General features: G+C 37.7%; 1 protein-coding gene across 1 annotated transcript; it reads right to left on the bottom strand.

The window, feature by feature from the left end:
- Positions 1–4,063: 4,063 nt before the first annotated feature.
- Positions 4,064–18,501, bottom strand: LOC122650958 (bifunctional purine biosynthesis protein PurH-like). Its single transcript, XM_043844313.1, has 11 exons — positions 18,498–18,501; positions 18,287–18,377; positions 17,662–17,758; positions 14,330–14,432; positions 14,051–14,184; positions 13,052–13,229; positions 12,806–12,960; positions 5,902–6,111; positions 5,459–5,806; positions 5,148–5,274; positions 4,064–4,224 (listed from the first exon to the last, which is right to left on the bottom strand). The coding sequence occupies exons 1-11, from the start codon at positions 18,499–18,501 to the stop codon at positions 4,073–4,075; spliced, it is 1,599 nt and encodes a 532-aa protein (XP_043700248.1). The 3' UTR covers positions 4,064–4,072.
- Between the last annotated feature and the right edge of the window lie 683 nt (positions 18,502–19,184).

Below are 19,184 nucleotides of genomic sequence, written 5' to 3'. Positions count from 1 at the left end.
GGCCATGCATGACAAGTTAATAAAATATTGTTTCTTTTTTTTTTTGGTAAATTAATAAAATATTGCAACTCCTTATTCTTTATTTATTACAACAATAGGGTATAAAAGAAGGTCAATTAAAAAAGGAGCTCTTGGAAACAAAGAATTTTCTTTGTGCTCTCACGTTGGGGAGAATGATCAACTTTTTGTTAATTTTTTCCCTTTCTAACGAAATGAATTCAAAATTGAACTTTTACCCTTTTAGTAGAATCTAAAAGTTTGACTTAAACTATACACATGATAAAATATGTCGTACCACTTGATTAAGACCAGCAGACCACCTTAGCACTACTTTTTTTTTTTTTTGGGATAAACACCTTAGCACTACATGCACACTCACAATTAGGAAAACCAGTCATAATAACAATTTATGGTCTAAGTGGTCCCATTATGAAAATATCGAAACTAATTTGATGGGTTGGAATTGATGATAATGTCCTAACCTTTTTTGTATATAGTATGATAGCCGATCATGCCAAGTTTTCCCTTTTGATATAATGATTTTTTTGATGTAGAAGCCCCACAGAGGGGGAGACAGTTTGTTCTTCCACACGGGGGAAAATTTGGTTACAATAGGTGCGAGAAACTCAAGATATGAGTTCTCTTACCAATCAAACTCAGAAAAATTAATATCCCAATTATCAATATTATGGACACAAAAATTACACTTTCTTGGAAGGACCGAGTTTTCCTCCACCCACAGTGAATAAAATCCAAGGAGGGAGAGGGCTGGAATGGGTATTAAGAGGGTATTTTGAAATATACAAAAACCCTAGGATGGTGGGTGAACTATTATCCTCTATGGATGGAGGAAAACTTTGTCCTTCATATAATAAAGGAAAACTCACAAAAATTACAATTTTGTGAATAAAGAAAAACTCACTGAAGCGTGGAACATGTTTGACAAATTTTCTTACTGATTATCCTTATTATGTTTATCTCATTTTTTTAAAACTTTCCTTTCTCCATGGTTTAGGTTTAATTTTCTTATTATGTGTAACCCCTTTTATATCTTGAGTTAGCACTCTGTGTATTGAATTTTGGCCTTAATTAAGAAGACCAAGAGAGGTGATCTCCATTTCATTGATGTAATTCCTGAGTGGCCCTTTCTACCATGTCTTCAAAGGTTATCTCTTAGGATTGAGGTTTTCGGACTATTTAGTATGGGTTCTCCCTTTCTCTCATTCTATGGTATGCTTTGTACGATTTTGATCAACTGCACTGGGCATTGATATGGCCATTTCTTGTTTTATGGTAGGCCTTGTATTGTAAAGTACCACTTGCTTTACTCACTTTTCCCTTCATATGTCTGGCCAACTATGAAAAATGTACTTAATTTGCTTGGTCTTTCCTTTTGAACTCATATTAATGCATGTTGTTGCCGTTGGAATGTCACTGGATGACGTGGAGACTTGCAAAAAGAAAAGGACATTAAAGAGACTCAGAGCAGACTCTGAGGGGGGACTTTCTGATGCCAAAGTCAGTCCAACAGAACAATTAGAGAAGGATACTAAAAGAGTCAGAGCCTGAAAAGTGAACGTATCTCTTTGTGGTCCCCCTCCCTCTATATATAGGGTTTGCGATTACCGAGGCGGTGATGCTCCCTGCTTCGATACGTCTCTCACCTGACCCTTTGGTTGGGTTCCGTGTTCCCCAAGTTATGGGATTATTTTCCGTTATAACTGCGTCAGGGATTAGAGTCCAACTAAGAGTGTGAAGCATGAGATTAGGAGTCGTGCGGCCCAAGTTATCCTCCACATGTCCTTTTCCCATTGGTGGATCTATTTTTGGAATAACAGCTTGAGTGAACTTCCAGCATGGCATGGTTTATGGACTTTGGTTTTTGCTCCTTGTTTTGCTGTACAACCCCATGCTGTATTTCATGTTTAATACCTTGATTTGTTTGGTAAACTTCCAATCCTTCCATCACCTTTACTAATGTAATTTGATGTTTTAGGATTCTGTCCGCTTTGAGAAGTACGGGTCTTGTGACATTGTCCTTGAGTTAAACAAGAAGTTATGCCCTTCAGTCAAAGAGCAGGTCAAGGAAGTACATTACAACAAAGTCCAACTTTATGGGTGTTCCTGAAACGCCTCTAAAGTTTAAACAAATACCTCTAATACTCTGGAGGTATTTTCTACTAATGTTTCATAAATGGTTATATATGTCATGTCACTAATCAATAAAGGCGTTTCAAGAAAACAACCGTGTTTGTCTTTTAGAGGCATTTTTTTAGTAGTTTTTGTAAAATGCCTCTAAAGCATTTAGTGGCGTTTGTGAAACACCTCTAAAGCATTACCCTTTCATTGCTAATATCGAATTCAACAACCAAAAATAGATCTTTTAGTGATAATTTTGTTAGATTAAATTGATTCGAATAGGGATAAAACTCCAAAAGTCAGGATCTCTATAGGGTGTTTAAGAATAATCAAATAAATAATAGAGAACAAGAATAGAACCACTAACCTTGTTTCGCGTCCATAGTGACGATGATTACTGTGAAAAATAAAGACCAAAGATTTAGGTGCTTCCCCTTTATTCTCAAAGTAACTGGTTTGATAAGAATACCGAATGCACAGGGATGGTGTAAATTGAATATCTCCCTCTCTCTCTAAAATGCACTTCTCAATAGAGATTAAGAATAATTAATTGTGATGGATAAAGGGGACACCTAAGTCTAATCCAGGTTTAGATTTGTTTAGCCACACCCAATCATGTTGCTCAAACTGGGTAGGCAGTTGTGATGAGAATCAGCCAGAATCAGTCTGAAGTCTCTAAACCATACAAAAGGCCAATTTTTTAAAGCAAGAATGTGGAATCGGATCCAGCCGATTCTGATCCAATTTGACCGGAATTGATGAACTGAATCTGATTCTTAGAACCATGATTGAAGACTGAGTCATACACAGCTGACACCTTTTACATCCACACCAAATCACTACAAATGACTGTAAATATGCTTGAAAAAGCTCAAGAAAAAATTGTCTAATCCCACGAAATAATAACTGCATAAGTTCCACTTGCAAGCATGATCTCATCTGAGGCTAATTGCTGCCTTGGCTAGGAGATCGGGCATCTCCAACCTATACTTTCAAATTTCAATAAAATTTTGACTCCTTTTCTCTGCAGCCGGCCACCATTACTTGGGGAGAGGATATGGTTTATTAATCGTGAATTTTCCAGTTCTTATGACTCCAATGGCTGAAACCTGAGTTGCTAACTAATGCCACCTATTTGTGGTTAAGCTCATAAATGCAAAATTTGGAGGGAAACTTATATAAGATCCAAATCAACTCTAAACCATCTTTCTGGTTTCTCCTTCAGAAACTTGACTTGGCCAGCTGGTTATACTTAGTACAACCAAAACTAGCTACCTTTCCATTAGTGTTTAATTTACAGTTTTCAATAGAACAAACAACAAACGGGGCCCCAACCAAAAGCCCATTTGGGACAACTTTTCCAGCTTGACATCTGATATGTTTCCAAAATATAATCAGCTTGACATCTGCTTCATCCCAAACCACAATTTAAGGATCATTTCTACAAGATTCTGCTGTTGAGATACCTGGGGAGAGAGTTGTTGTGCATTGGAGGCAAGAACTAGTGGTGAGTTAAGAAAACATTGAGCTTGAAGTCATACTGTATCAGTGTATCATGCTCATTTCAACCTCATACTTGTCATCAATGCCTTCCAATCATATCCAACTCGACCATAACTGAGTTGGAAATGGATATTCCAGCAACTTTAGTGCACAAAAGGAGATTAAGCAGTTTAGTCATTCGATCAAAATGAACAGAAGTTCAAGTGTACATTCAAACGAAGGAAGTTACAAATAAATCTAGTAATACCATGGATGATACATCTGGTTTATATATTAAGGATTTCTATTATACGACTCAATTTATTTTAGGTAAGTAGCCAAATAGACAGCCTTCATGCTCCTGCCAACTTCTGGTCTCAGGATAACTTCTCCAACCATTCTATTTGAGCCAAGGGAGAAAAAAGAGAATTAGCAGTTTTAAGTAACACTATCAATGCCTGAAGTGCCTCACATTGGTGAAAAGGAGAGAAACTCCGTATTTGTTGCAACAATCAATAGCATCCCCATCTCTGATGCTCCCTCCTGGTTCTGCAATAACTCCTATCCCACTTTCACATGCTTCTTCCACTGCATCTTTCCAAGCTGCAACAAGGCAACAAACATAGATGAATAAAAGACAAAAGGTCTATTATCAGAACTCAGTGCTTCGACACACGATGATATATGATGTGTACAACCATGGTCAGGGTTCAAGGAATCGGAGCGGATCAGTCGAATCAGCCAATTCCGCTTACCTGAACCTTGACCACGGTGCATATTTCATCCTTAAATTTGTTTATCCTCAACCAATTCATTGCCAATCAATTTAAACTTTCCAATTAACGTGACACATTTTGCATAGGCTAGAACACAGTTCAATAGCCTTATCCCAACAATTTTCTTCTTTCTTTTCCTTTTTCTTTTTTGGAGAGGAGGGGTAACAAAGAAAAGGAAACAATTAGATGTTAATCAACAAAAAAATTTTAACCAATTGTTTACTTCGAGTTGGTCAGCAGACTATTTATGTTTAATAAAAAAAATGATGGTCATCGATCCATCCAAAAAGGAAAAAGGCTTTTATACATAATTCTCATTGTACTGGATCAATATATATGTTATACAACACCCATGGCTAGAACACAACTTAATAAGCCTTATCCCAACAATTTTCTTCCCTTCTTTTTTGGAGGGGAGGGGTAGGAAACAATTAGATGTTTCAAATAACCAACAAATTGTTTAACCAATTGTTTACTTCGAGTTGGTCAGCAGACTATTTATGTTTAATCAAAAAAATGATGGTCATCGATCCATCAAAAAAAGAAAAAAGCTTGTATACATAAATAATTCTCATTGTACTGGATGAAGATATACATTATAGAACACCCATGGCAGTTTAGACTTGTGGGTGGCAGTGCACACATTGGTGATGGGGACAAACACATGAAGAGTACCATTTATGCCATGAATATGTCAAGTACAATTTGATCAACTAAAATCCAGCTCCAATGAGAATCAATATATATTACCAAAAGGAAAGAAAGCATCACTGGCCAAAGCAGCTCCTTTAACATCTTCTCCTGCTTTTTTCAAAGCTATCCTGAGGCTCTCCAAACGGTTTGGTTGCCCACTCCCCATCCCCAACATACAGTTATTCTGCAGGGCAAAAAGAACACAAGGGATTAATACAAATGACCAAAAAAGTACTAACAGATTTTCGTTTCATAATAAGAATAAGCATCAGAATGATCAGTTCTTTACCAATAACAATTGCAATAAGCATCAGAATAATCAGTTCTTAACCAGCAACAATTGTACTTAAAAGTGGAAAAATACTAACCTTAGCTATTACAATAGCATTGCTTTTGACATGTTTAACACAGAGCCATGCAAACTCGGCATCATGAAGCTCATTTTCTTGTGGAGTTTTTTCTGATACTGCATTAAATTGTATATCTTGAGGTGTTAAATCATCTGACTCCTGAGCTAACCAACCCCCACCAACTTGTCTGAGTGAAAGTTTTCCTTTCTCGTTCTTTTTTGCTTCAAGGATCCTCATAGTTTTTGACTTTCCCCGGAGGATTTCAAGACCTCTCAGTGAATACTTAGGTGCAACCACTATTTCATAAAACATTCGTGTTTCACCATCAGTGGGACTTCTGAACTCACGGATTTCCTTTGCAAGAACCTTCAAATGCATCAAGTTGGACCCAGAATGTGAAACACAGACATCAATTCAACATTTATTTATTGATTTAATATTTTTTGTTCAGAATGACTCACCTCATCAACTTCTATGTTGAAGGCCACTATTCCACCAAATGCGCTCACTGGATCTGCTTTCACAGCAAGCCTATATGCTTCGCGGATATCATCCCGTGAAGCTACCCCACAGGGATTCGTATGCTTCACAATTACACAAGTAGGGTTCTTAAATTCTGATACACAATTCCATGCTGAATCTGCATCTAAATAGTTATTATATGACATCTCCTGTCATGAGAGAAAAATGGCATAATTACATGTCAATCAAGAGAATGTAAGAATTGCACACAGTACATAAATTAGTAAGATGAAATCATAATCAATGACAAACCCAATGATTAGAATAATAAAAAAAAAAAAAGAGCAGCAAACAGAGGTGACTATAATGCAATCGCACTTCAAGAACAGTCCCTGTTTTGATGATTGTTGGGTATGGGATTTTGTTTTCACTATGGGAATGCGTTTGCTGCCAAGCTGTGTAATGCAGATAAACCCGACTCGCTAATGGGCCTAACCGAATAATAGATAGCTCAAATCTAAAGATGCAATGGCACAATTGTAAATAACCAGAATTATAAGGGTTACCTAGTAAGGTGGATGTGGGTCAGGATACAAAGGTCTTTTGTATCTTTTGTATGGGGACAATGTTGGAAGCAACTATAAGGTGAGGGATAGAGGGTAACAATGGACACAAGGAGCGGTATTTTGGCAACACAAGAAATAAAGTTAAAGACTAAACGATCGTGGGTTGAAGGGTCATCTTCAATCTCACTACACAAACAGAAAACCAGTGGTAAAATAGAGTTGTTTGGGATTAACCACTCTCAGGATCGACACCACGGCTTGACCTGTGGGTTTAGGTGATGACTCGTAGCTCATTCTCTTAAGGATAACTGAAGGTCTCCCTGAACAGCAAACCCAGCAAGACTTTCAGAGATCTGAAACTAACCTTGGCGGTAAACAGTGCTCAGGTTTGATTTACAGGTTAATGTATTAGGGTACGAATGCGATTTGAGCTGAAATTACAGAGATTGGGTCGCTCAAAGGAGGGCTTCCTTCTACCTAAACCTAGGTTGAAAAGGAGAGCACAAGAATGAGGGAAGAAGAAATAATAGAAGAAAGGAGTACGAAGAAAAAGAAGAAGAAGGGGGGCTCACACAAGCAATCAAAAAAGAGGTTTCAACCAAACGAATCAATTCATTCCAATCTGTGGGTATAGATGATGACTCGTAGCTCATTCTCTTAAGGATAACTGAAGGTCTCCCTGAACAGCAAACCCAGCAAGACTTTCAGAGATCTGAAACTAACCTTGGCGGTAAACAGTGCTCAGGTTTGATTTACAGGTTAATGTATTAAGGTACGAATGGGATTTGAGCTGAAATTACAGAGATTGGGTTGCTCAAAGGAGGGCTTCCTTCTACCTAAACCTAGGTTGAAAAGGAGAGCACAAGAATGAGGGAAGAAGAAATAATAGAAGAAAGAAGGGAGCAAGAAGAAGGGGGGCTCACACGAGCAATCAAAAAAGAGGTTTCAACCAAACGAATCAATTCATTCCAATCTGAATGCTGTGTGGTTAAATCTAGTATTTAAAGAAGGAAATAAAAGACTCTTAATTATAATCTAAAACAGAAATTAAACTTCACTCTAAATGGGACTCTAAATGGGACTCATAAACTCCTAAATAGACTCTATCACTAATTAGCCTAATAAATCTAAAAATAAAAAATTACAAGATAAATCCAACTAAAAATCTAAATCAATAAATAAACTAAGATATCCTACTGAAACCGAAAAACCTAATTGGACCCAGTTCATCTTCACAAGGGTCCCCCAATGGGTTTAGGCCAGTCCAAGGAATTGCTCCTGCATCAGTGTGGCCCCTGCGCCAGCATGGTGGCCAATGGGATTGCACGCACGAGCATCCAAGGGGGAGGTACGGGGTGGTCACTTCACCGCCTCCTGTGTGAGGGCACAGGGGGACGCTGCTGGGCATCGTTCCCTTTCCCTTTTAATAATTTTTTTTTATCATAATGTGATCGAATATAAGGACAAAAAATATAGTCGAAGGAAGGCACACGAATTTGAAGTCTTTCCTATCAGCATTAGGAGTTTGACAGTCTAATAGGTTGTTTGGTCCTGGTTTCATTAGGATTTCTGAAGTTGTAGTTGGTCTTTAATTCCTAGTCAGTCAAGGAGTTGCTTCATGTTGTGTTCAGTCTATTATTTGTCAAATACGTAGTGGTTTGAGTTGCAATAGGGTTAAGCAGGTTCTAGCCATAGTAGGACTCAGATTTCGAGGGTACTATATAAGCATATGTACCCTGCCCTCTGGCTATACAACATTGAATGGATTAGCTTGTTTTGGTTGAGTAGTTTAGCTACTTAAGGTTGCCTAGTCTGGCTGATTTATCTTTCATCTTCTTTTCAAAGTTACAGATCAAGGGTACTGTTTACAGTCCCATAATAGTACCTGCTTTATTATTCTACCTCTAATTTTTTTTCTTAAGTACCTATGCAACCCTACCCTATTCCCCATCAGCTATCCTTGTAGTTTAGCCTCAGAAAATCCATAGGCTGTGCTGCATCACATTAAAGGCCTTCATCTGATTGAAAGAATTTTGGACTTTTTTTGGACTTTTTTTGGGGGAGAGGGGGTGAGGGAGGGATCCAAAACAACCCAGACTAACAAATTGGGAGGTGTGACTTGCAACAAACCACAAAAGCATCCACAGGTAAGATATGCACTCACCATCACATAATGCATTTAATTAATTATAGCATTATAAGTTATAACATTATAACATTCTAGTATCAGAAATTATTGTTTATTTGGTTATCAGATACACAAGATTTCAAAATATATATATGTCTAATAAAATAAAATAAATTGAAGAGTAAACATCTATTATACCCCCTGAGGTTTGTTCACCTATCTTGTAGCCACCCACCCATTTATTAAAACTTTACTTATGGACCCATATGACGGACGGAATACTCGTTCCGTTATAGTCAACAGGTCAATTGATGATGTCAGCAGGCCATAAAAGAGTAAATGTCAAAAATACCCTCATCTTCTCCTTAATCGATCATCTTTCCTCTTTCCTGTTCTTCCTCTTCTCCATCCTCTGCTAGGTTTGAAATCAAACGACCTTCTGTACCTGTATATCTGCAACGATACAGTGTAAGTCGATCTCTGATTTTCTTCACCAAGCTCTTAAATTGCATGGACATTCTCGATTTTCCTTATATCTCTCTCTTCTCCAAACCCCATTGTCTAATCCTTCTCTACACTTGCTCCAATAGTTGCAGAAAAACCCAGAGTACGCTCACACCAAAGTCTGCAGCAGCAGCAGCACACAGTTGAAAAGAAGAAAAAAATAATCCTTTATAAGAGTGTGAAAGCAAAAATGGTTAAAAAACAAACTAATCTTTCTTCTTAAGCGGAGGAGGGAGAGAATCCTAAGTGCTGATGAAGCTGGTTTCTCTTTATGTTTTGGTACATAAAAAATTGAATATTTAACTAATTTAGAAGCAAAATTTGTGTTGGGTGTGCATCGGCTATGACAAGGACGATGGCAATAAGAGGTATATCAGGGAGAGAATTGCAGAAGGGAGAAGTGCATCGGCTATGACAAGGACGGCAGGGACAGAGAAGTTGATAAGAGAAATCAACATAGTTACCAAGACGAAGAGGGTTTTCAACCCTCTCCAAAGCCTTCTCGATTTCATCTTTACTTGAACCCATCTCTGCTATCAATCTACTTCCTTTCTCTCTTTATCATCCTTTTAACTCAGAAATTGCAGAGATGCTGGACGGATGGGAGTGATGGAAACACAGATGACACACGAGTTGGCCGATCAAAATGGAGGCTTCGATTTGCTCTCTTTTCAAATCAACGGTAATTACAACTCAAATGGAACTTCGATCAAAAAGGGCATGAAGGATTTGGGGGTTCTGGGGATTTAGGGTTCCAAATCAGAAACTTGAGACTACGTGTGAAGCTGGGTTGATTCCACGGGAAGAATGAAATTGAGAAGAAGAGAAGGCATGAAGAATTTGGGAGGGTTTTGGAGATTTAGGATTCCAAACCAGAAACCTGAGAAGGGGCGTGAAGATAGCGATGATCAGAAAATTTTCTGCAACCCTCCCCCCTCAAACAACTCTCAAACTCAATTTTTCCTCCAATGGATTCTAATTAATATAAAAGGGTATTATGGTAAACTCCTATCAGTAGAGGGGTATTTTGGCTTTTTATAAATTTATGGTATGCTGACATCATCACTTAACAGGTTCATTCTAACGGAATGAGTATTCCGTCAATCTCAAGGGTCTGTAAGTAAAGTTTTAATAAATAGGGAGCTACAAGATAGGTGAGCAAACCTCAGGGGGTGTACTAGATGTTTACTCTAAATTGAAAGATTATGAGAGTCAAGTTTTCAGAGCAGCAATTGTCCTTTTCACCCCTTTATTGGTGGGATAGAGAACATTAAGCAGCACCTGGAGAAATTCGGGTAGCAGAACCAATAGAGTCAGCATGAAGACAAGGAAACAACAAAAACTAAAGAGGGAATCTATCCAATGAAATCTCTAGGTGACATAAGGAGGCTAGCGACTAGTACTAATGTTTCTTTATCTCAAGTTGCATCAGATGTGCAGACCTGGGCAGTGTGGAAATGGTTGAACCCCGTTTCCTCTCAGTGGCAACCAATTTGGAAGTGGAAACAGAATTTGACCAATTTTTTATGCGAATTTGAACCAACACTCCCCCCCCCCCCCCCCAAAAAAAAAATTCTGCAAAATTTTATCCATTATGCAACCACTCCTCTTTGGCCTGTCTTCAACTAATACAAGCTTCATCTTAATCTCTCTCCTCCTTCACCTTAGCCCCTGATTCTGGCAACCTAAATCCACCCTCTCCTCTTCCATTTCATAACACACACCATCAAACCCTAACCCTAATATAGGAATTAAGATATAGAAATCTCCTGACCCTGATTAATATGTTCTCTTCCCTCTGAGGCGAGCATTGGTGCAACGGTAAAGGTTGCTCCATTGTGACCAACTGGTTACGGGTTTGAGTCTGGAAAAAGCCTCTCCGCAAAAACAGGGGTAAGGCTGCGTACATTATGACCCCTCCCCAGACCCCGCAGTGGCGGGAGCCTTGTACACTGGGTACGCCCTTACTATATATAATCTGCTGAAGGACAGAAATAGGAATAAACTAAGATGCAACCATGCAAGTGGAAATAAGAGTGGTGTTGTTGTCTTAGAAATGTAACAGAAATAGCAGAAATTCTGGAAATTAGAGAAGCTAAAATGAGGGCTTAAGGAAAATCCTACATTTTCAAACCCTAACTCGATGGACATATAACTCAGGTTGAGTGGGCTATACTACCAGTTGAACCATGCAGTTCTGTTAAGAGTCAAATTCTACAACTTCATATGTCCCACTAAACCGAAGTACAATTCTGGTCCATGTTCTGAAAACAGAAACAACAGGTTATACTACAAAAGGAACTTAAGTTTTATAAAGAATAAACAGAATTGAATGGAATAGCAGGAGACAGGAGTAATAAGTCAGCGTATGAAATCAGATTAGAACTAGCAGATGATTTAAGTTTCGGACTTGGGATTAGGTTGAACCAGCGGAGGACTAAGAAAAGAATAACAGAATCAAAGGGAGAAAGCAAGTAAACACCTGACCTGCTGAAATCTGACAAAAATGAGACAAAAAAAAACCTTCTTTTGATTAACAGAAGATAGGAGAATAAAAGAGAAGAGAGAGAGAGAGCTGAAGGAGAGAAGCAACAACATCAACAACAACCATAACCTTATCCCAACTAAATGGGGTCGGCTACATGGATCCGAAAGGGCCAAAAAAATAAAAAAGGGGGTTTAAGCATTAGTTAAAGCAGCATCCCAGGAACATCCCCCTACGCGGGATCTGCTACACGGGTCCTTGACCTCCAAACAACTCTATCCGCGGTCATACTAGGATCTAGCCCTACCATATGCATATCCTTTCTTACCACTTCTCCAATAGTCATTTTAGGTTTGCCCCTACCTCTTTTAGTTCCTTCCAATTGAATCTGGTCACTCTTTCTTACTGGTGCATCCGTGGGTCTCCTTTGTACATGACCAAACCATCTCAAAATAATGGAAGGAGAGGATGGAAATTAGAGAAGGAAAATTTCCAGCCACTGCTGGTATGCAAGGACAGCAAAACACCAAATATATGCTCTACAAAGCTAAAGACATGCAGGGTTTCTTTTTTCGTATGCTCCCCCCTTCCCTGCCTAGTCTGCTTAACACCCACAAGTATTTTTCAAGAAATCCTAAGGACTCCCACAATTAGTCACAAATCAACTCCACATGACCAACACAAGGATGAAATTCTTCCAATGTCCAAAAGCAACACGGTATAAAAGAAATGAAAAGCTGATAATCAGCAGATTTTTTTTCAAACTTTTTCCTAGCAATAACTTTCAAATTAAACTCATCCATATTCCATTCATGGGAGGATGAATCCTACTATATTTTATTTTCAACCAAGAAATAACTCGGGTGAACAAATCAAAGAATAAAAACCACATCCTCGAATTTTGGAAACTCAATCCTGATATGAATCCACTCCAAACTGCTTTATTAACGAACAACAAATTTATCAGAGAAGAGAAAATGAATAAAGCACAAAACATTAAACTCGACAAATTGTATATGGAGCAATAAGTGGGGGTGGGTGGGCGGGAGTAGTTTCCTGAGCAGAAGAAACTAAATAAAGAGATCACTTTTTGAAAGCATAGACTAAAACACATAAACCATCACACAAACGACAGAGATAACAAATTTGTAAAACTATTAATTAAAACCTTTTTTGTAAAATAAATAAAACCTTGAAATTTAAAAATCTCTCTAACTCACCTTCCCATGATGCTGTATAGCAGTTGCAATCCCACCAGCATTAACCTCAGAAAGGCTCTTGTCAACATAAAATGCAGCTTTTTGATGTGGATTTTCACCATAACGAAGTGAACTTTTAAGCAAGAGAGGGACCGTAAAGCTGGGAGGAAATTTTTCTTCCAACAAGAAGTAACCAAATCAATCTACTGAACTCCACAAAACAGGAACCAAGTCTAGCAAAGAAAAAAAAAGTAGTATGAGAGTTACCTCCCTCTGTCTGCTTCCATAGCCACTCAGAGACTGCAGAATCATAGGAAGCCACATGTTGAAATGCTTTCCATGCAAGCTTTCTGCGGAACTGTTGGTCATCTTGGTTTCCTTTCAGAAATTCCAATAGCGCAGGATAGTCGTTTGAGTCAACAACAACCAAGACATCCTTGTGATTCTGTCAAATGGGCGTGGAATAATAAATATAAAATTTATCAGAAGCATGTCAAAGCACTGATAACAAACATCAAGATGACAGGATCATCAATATGGTTTTTTAAAGCACAAATAAACTGCACCTACCAAGGTTAAACTTTATCTGATTCTAATTATAAATGCTAGGCAAAAATAAGAATCAAGTGGAAGGTCCTGCACATTTGGTGGATTCTGCTGCCTGCACTCTAAAACTTTGCTTCAAAATCACACTGATAAAAGGTGATTTTTGGATTCTTGCATGATTTGACCACAGATGCCAGAATCCAAGAATCAAGGGATGAACTTAACCCATGGACCATTAAGCCCTGAGCTTTTCAACATGTGAATTGCAGGCAAGAACGATTCAATTGGTCTATTCCCCACCCCCCAGCTAAAAAAAAGGAAGAAGGTGGTGCATTAGTGAGTTGAATCCTTATGTAAACTACAACACCGTACAACCATTAACATACTTTCAACAGCATGCCATTACTTCTCTAGGATAACAACCTTTGCTGCAGCTCTGACCATTAAGCTCAGATGTGAATTGCAGGCAAGAACCACTCAATTGGTCCATCCCCCAACCCCCCAGCAAAAAAAAAAAAAACAAAGGAAGCAGGTGGTGCATTAGTAGAGTTGCATTCTTATGTACACTACAACCCCATACAACCATTAACACACTTTCAACAGTATGCCATTACTTCTCTAGAGTTGCATTAGTAGAGTTGCATTCTTATGTACACTACAACCCCGTACAACCATTAACACACTTTCAACAGCATGCCATTACTTCTCTAGGATAACAACCTTTGCTGCAGCTCTGATCATGGCAGGACCTCCAATATCAACGTTCTCAATGCCATCCTCGAATGTAATTCCGCCAGCAGAAGAAACTTTATCATAGAAAGGATACAAGTTCACAACCACTACATCAAACGTTCCTGAAAGGAACGTATTAACAATTAAGTAAACTATCATCTATTGACTTTACAGAATACTTCAGGAGGTAACAACTAATTTATATTGCTTTCTTCATGCCCTACAATCTTGGAGGCATACTAATGTAGCACTTATCCTTGGACTCACCAATTCCATGCTGACTTAAGGCTTCAATGTGATGCTTCTGGTCCCTTCTAGCAAGAATACCTCCATGTATGTTAGGATGTAAAGTTTTGACACGACCATCAAGCTGTAAAAGCAAAGGTCAACTCAATTACTTCATTACAGACTACAAACTAAACAAACTATTATGAGATAAACCAAAGAATTGAACTAACAGCATCCAAGCATTGTTTTATGGTCATTATAAGGCAGATGAAGCCTATAATGGGCTTCACCTACTAACTGAACAAACAATTTAAGATTTTAGTAAGAAACAGTAAACAATAGATAATCGTTTAGCCTACAAAAAGGAACTTTTACACGGTGAAAACAAGGAAATAATTGAAAAAGAGGCAAGTAGTCAAAATCACTGAAGACTACACCTCATGAATTTGTAACATCCAACCAAAAAAAAATTTGTAACATTGTGGATTATTTAGTCAAAAAGCTTGCACAACGCCACCTTTGTAGGTTAGGAAATTAGTTTGCAATTGCATTCAACTGGATTTAGCTATTGCAGATTGTGAGCCAGTCTCACATAGTTAGCCCAAGCTAATGATAAACTTGGTCACTGGATTTTCAATTTAGGTGATTAAAATTTCAGGCTCTAGCCCAAGTTAAGATTTTGTTACCAACATTATCATGTGATGTAGGTTCATCATAGAAATTGGTTTATTTCTTTAGAAATAGGCCTAGGGTTGGGTTATATACATGTTGGGCCTTTGTTCCCAAGGGTTTTCTATGTAATAGGCCACTTTAATGAGCCTAAACTAGGGGTATATAGGTTGCATACGGGATTAGCCCAATACTTAGTTTATTTTTATGTTTTTTAATTGAACCGGTTTAAATTGGTTGCATCCAATTGGTTCAAATAAGTGATCATGTGACTTGGTTAAGTGGTCATGTGACAACTTAAGTGGTCATGTGATGTAAGTTGGGCTGGATTAAGACTCTATAAGTCCAACTATGTTTTGAATCTATTTCTTTTTGTATTTTAGTTTCCTAGTTAGTTTAAGTTACCTAATAGGTTAAGGACTGGGTTAGGCCTTTCCATTTTAGTGAAGGAGTCTAATTTTGAGTCTTTTATATAAGGTTGTAAGGGGGCCAAGTATTGAACACGAATTTGATTAATAAAAACTCAACTTTATGCTTGCTGCCTTTGTTGCTGCCTTTGCTCCATCGTGAGTGTGCCTTGTGAGTAATATCAAGGTTGCCTTGTGAGTAATATCAAAGTGAAGGGATTGGTGGATCTCCAATTGACTCCTTGCATCGTGAAGATCAAGAGGGCTGCTACTTATCTCCTTGCATCTTGTAGATCGAGAGACCCCATTGTTCATCTTCAAAGCTACTGCCAATGAAGATCTCTTCAAATCCAGTAAGTTTGAATCTGAACTTTGTTTAAACCTTCTTCTTCTCACTCCTACCCTAACTAGGATTCCTCCATAACTTCAAATCTGTCCATTAGTTTCAAACCAAACTTTCAGCATACATCCCTTACATCATTATTGCCACTCGATCCAAGTTTCATCAAAAACCCCACCACCCTAAACCCTAGAATCCCCTACTCCTACCTCCATTAGGAATTGTCTCCAATAACCTTATCTTGCTGTCCAACTCATCTAACCTACTTCCAGTCACTCAAACATCATAAAACCTATACCATTAGACTTCCCTACACCTGCCTATCATTACCATACAAGACAACCCCATCCTAAACCTAACTATAACCCTAATTTTGACCTAAAATTCAATTCTGCCCAAAATTGCAGAATTTCAAAACTCATCCAAACCCTAACCTTTTTATACCATAATAGCCCTCGAAACCTGCCCATTAATACCCTATAAACCCCTTTCCCAATATCCAACCCTAATCCTAGTTTTATCCTAAACCGCCCACATCTGTAAACAGTTACTGAATTCTGATCTTACCTGGCTCCTATTAGGCCTTGCCTATATAGGACTACATTATCATGGCATCAAGGTTTTAAGTATCTTAATGTAAACTATATAACTTGATCAATATCTCAAAACACTTACCAAGAGCTCCTGTAAGGCATTGTAATCAATTTTGTTTTGGCAAAATCAGGTTGATTCGTTGTTTCTACTAGCAAAAGCGACTCTAGTGGTGTTGATTTCATCATTATTAGGTAATTAAATAGCCCGCAATCAAGGATCGAAACCAGATATGCAAAAGAACAGTCTGCTATCAGAACTTTGAATTTTTTGCTCAAATAGTGATTTTCAGTGTCGTTTTGTGCAATGGATCATAAGTTAGTAAAAAACAACCTGAATGATTGCATCAAACTAGGTTTTTTTTCTGCAATGAAGTGTGTATCTAAACCCTAAATTTTCCGCAAACTGAAAATGACTTTTCTTTTTCCTTTTTGTATTAGTACAAGTAAGAAACTTTATCCTATATACATAATCAATTGAATGCACTTGTCTCGTCGTACTTTGTTCTCCTCTTTATGCATGATATATTTTACATATTACTTATTTATAGTGTTATGCTTCAAAACTGTATTTCGTATGTATCCTAAACATTTCCATGTGTATCTTTAGTGTATCTTATGTCTCTCCAATACAATATGAAAAGTGACAGACAAACTACAAATTCAAGTATATAAATCACTTAAATTTTTAGAAGATATAGAAACTTGACAAGGAAAATATGTTGACTCCATGCTTGGAAAAATCCATTAAACAGATTTTGTGGGCCATTCCCAAAAATCTAGTCAGAAGTTGGTATGAAATCACTTCAATACCTACGATACCTATAAACTTCAACTGAATTGATGTAAAACCTAACCGCCCAAACCAAGAGCATCAAAACTAAATATAATCTAAAATCTAGAACGGCTTTAGAGCATGTCAATGTTTATACATGAATATACATACATATGGGCTCTAAGATCCATTCCATTGCATTAAAAAACAAAGGATGGTGAAACAATAAAAGCACCCTGAATGTTTGATCCAATAAGATTTTTAAGTTTAAAACTGTCCAACTTAAAATTCCATTTTATTCCAAGCATTATTCTAACCCATAATGTGGTTTCCTTTGGAACATGCTCTCAAACATTCAAATTTGAGGACTAAGAGTGGGAGTGCCACACCTATGAGAAGGGATTCAGACACTAAGAGTAAGACTATGCATAAAAAAAGGTGAGAAGATCGAAAAAATTTGATCATGCATTAAATCCATAAAGGAGTTCAAAAATTCCATAGGTATGGATAAAGCGTACCATAGGTCTATAAAGAGTATACAATTGGAATTCAAACCAACTCAGGATAAGAGGAACTAAGAGATGCCCTACCATCTCTGGGAAACGAGTGAGTTCTTCCACTTTAGTTACAGAGACCCCAGCTTCGTGTAAAGCAGATGCTGTTCCTCCAGTTGAAACAATAGTATACCTACATAGCCATTGGAAGAGATAAACTGATAATTGCCGTGATTGGAACAAGAACCACTAGTCATGCTGGTTAACTTACTCCAAGGAAAACTCCATAAATTAAGGAACAAAGATGTTATGTTTTCAAGAAAACTTTTCTGGATGTATACTGATCAATAAATGTACTATACTTGGATAAAAACTTCTACATTATGCTTCTAGCAACTATATGTATGTGCAATTTCTCTTAAAAATTCGAATCAAACAAATGGATGTGTGAGTTCTAGAAAATACATGTTCAAGCCAATACATGTTGGTGCTTAAATTGCAATGTTCAAGTCAATTCTTGGCAATAAGCAGTCTCAGTGTTGCCACAATATACATGAATATCAAAAAATAGAAAAAGGAGTTGAGGAGGTTTGCTTGAGAGGATTTTATGAAAAATGAGTTAGGATAACACCAGTAAATGCAGCAATATATGTACAAAAACTATTTCACAAAAATTTCTGAAAAGTACAAAGATATTCAATAGAAAGATAAAGAATATCACCCTAAGTCCTGAAGTCCACTCCCAAGAAAAGTGAGGTCCCACTTGTCCGACAATGATATCAACGCTTGCCTGTTGCCTATAGGGAGAGAATCTCCAATAAGAGAACATTTTCAGAGTCCATTTACAATACCAGCGAATTTTAAATTATAGAAAATATATAACCCCCTCAAGTATGGGTAACTTAAATGACATCTGAAAAGAATATGCAGACGCATTAACACATTAAGATCATGGAAGGAGGGCATCAGAAGTAAGGCATCAAAAGATGCATATGTTAAGGTTTCTAGTTTATAAACCTTGTGAACGTGTTGTACAGAACCTGTTTCAGAAAGCTATCTTCACACATTAGCCTCCCAACATCCCCTCCTCTTTATTAAAACCCAAAATCTGCCTAGACCCTTTTCAGCCATCCAAACCAGCAGATTTACAAACTCATTCAAACCCAACTAAACCTAGCTCATAATAACCCCCTAGACCTGCCCAACTTTACCCTATAAAATTCAACCCCAATACCCTAAGCCTATCCTTAGTTTTGACAACATTCCTCAAATCTGCTCCTCCAAACCAGTAGCTTATATGATCCTAAGTACATGGTTCCTAGTAGACTTATCATCTATCTAGGACTACATTAAACTTGCCCACCCTAACCCCAAATTCCACACAAACATATGTACACAAAATAGTGCAAGACGTTTGATAGCACTGTGATACGACCAAGCTGCAGAACATTACTCTAGAAAATAGGGCAGCTAAACCCAATAAAGAAAAATTGAAGAAGCAGGACACATAAATGGAATCAATGGCAGAAACCTACCTGATGCAGCTCCAAGTAGGAAGAAGAAGAAGAAGAAGCCCTGGACTTAGGGCTTGATTAGGGAGCCATAGATTAGGATTATTA

Source organism: Telopea speciosissima, chromosome 2, assembly GCF_018873765.1.
Source record: "Telopea speciosissima isolate NSW1024214 ecotype Mountain lineage chromosome 2, Tspe_v1, whole genome shotgun sequence".
NCBI classification, from domain to species: Eukaryota; Viridiplantae; Streptophyta; class Magnoliopsida; order Proteales; family Proteaceae; genus Telopea; species Telopea speciosissima.
The sequence above is the reverse complement of the archived record's forward strand: the minus strand, read 5'-3'. Positions and strand labels throughout refer to the sequence as shown.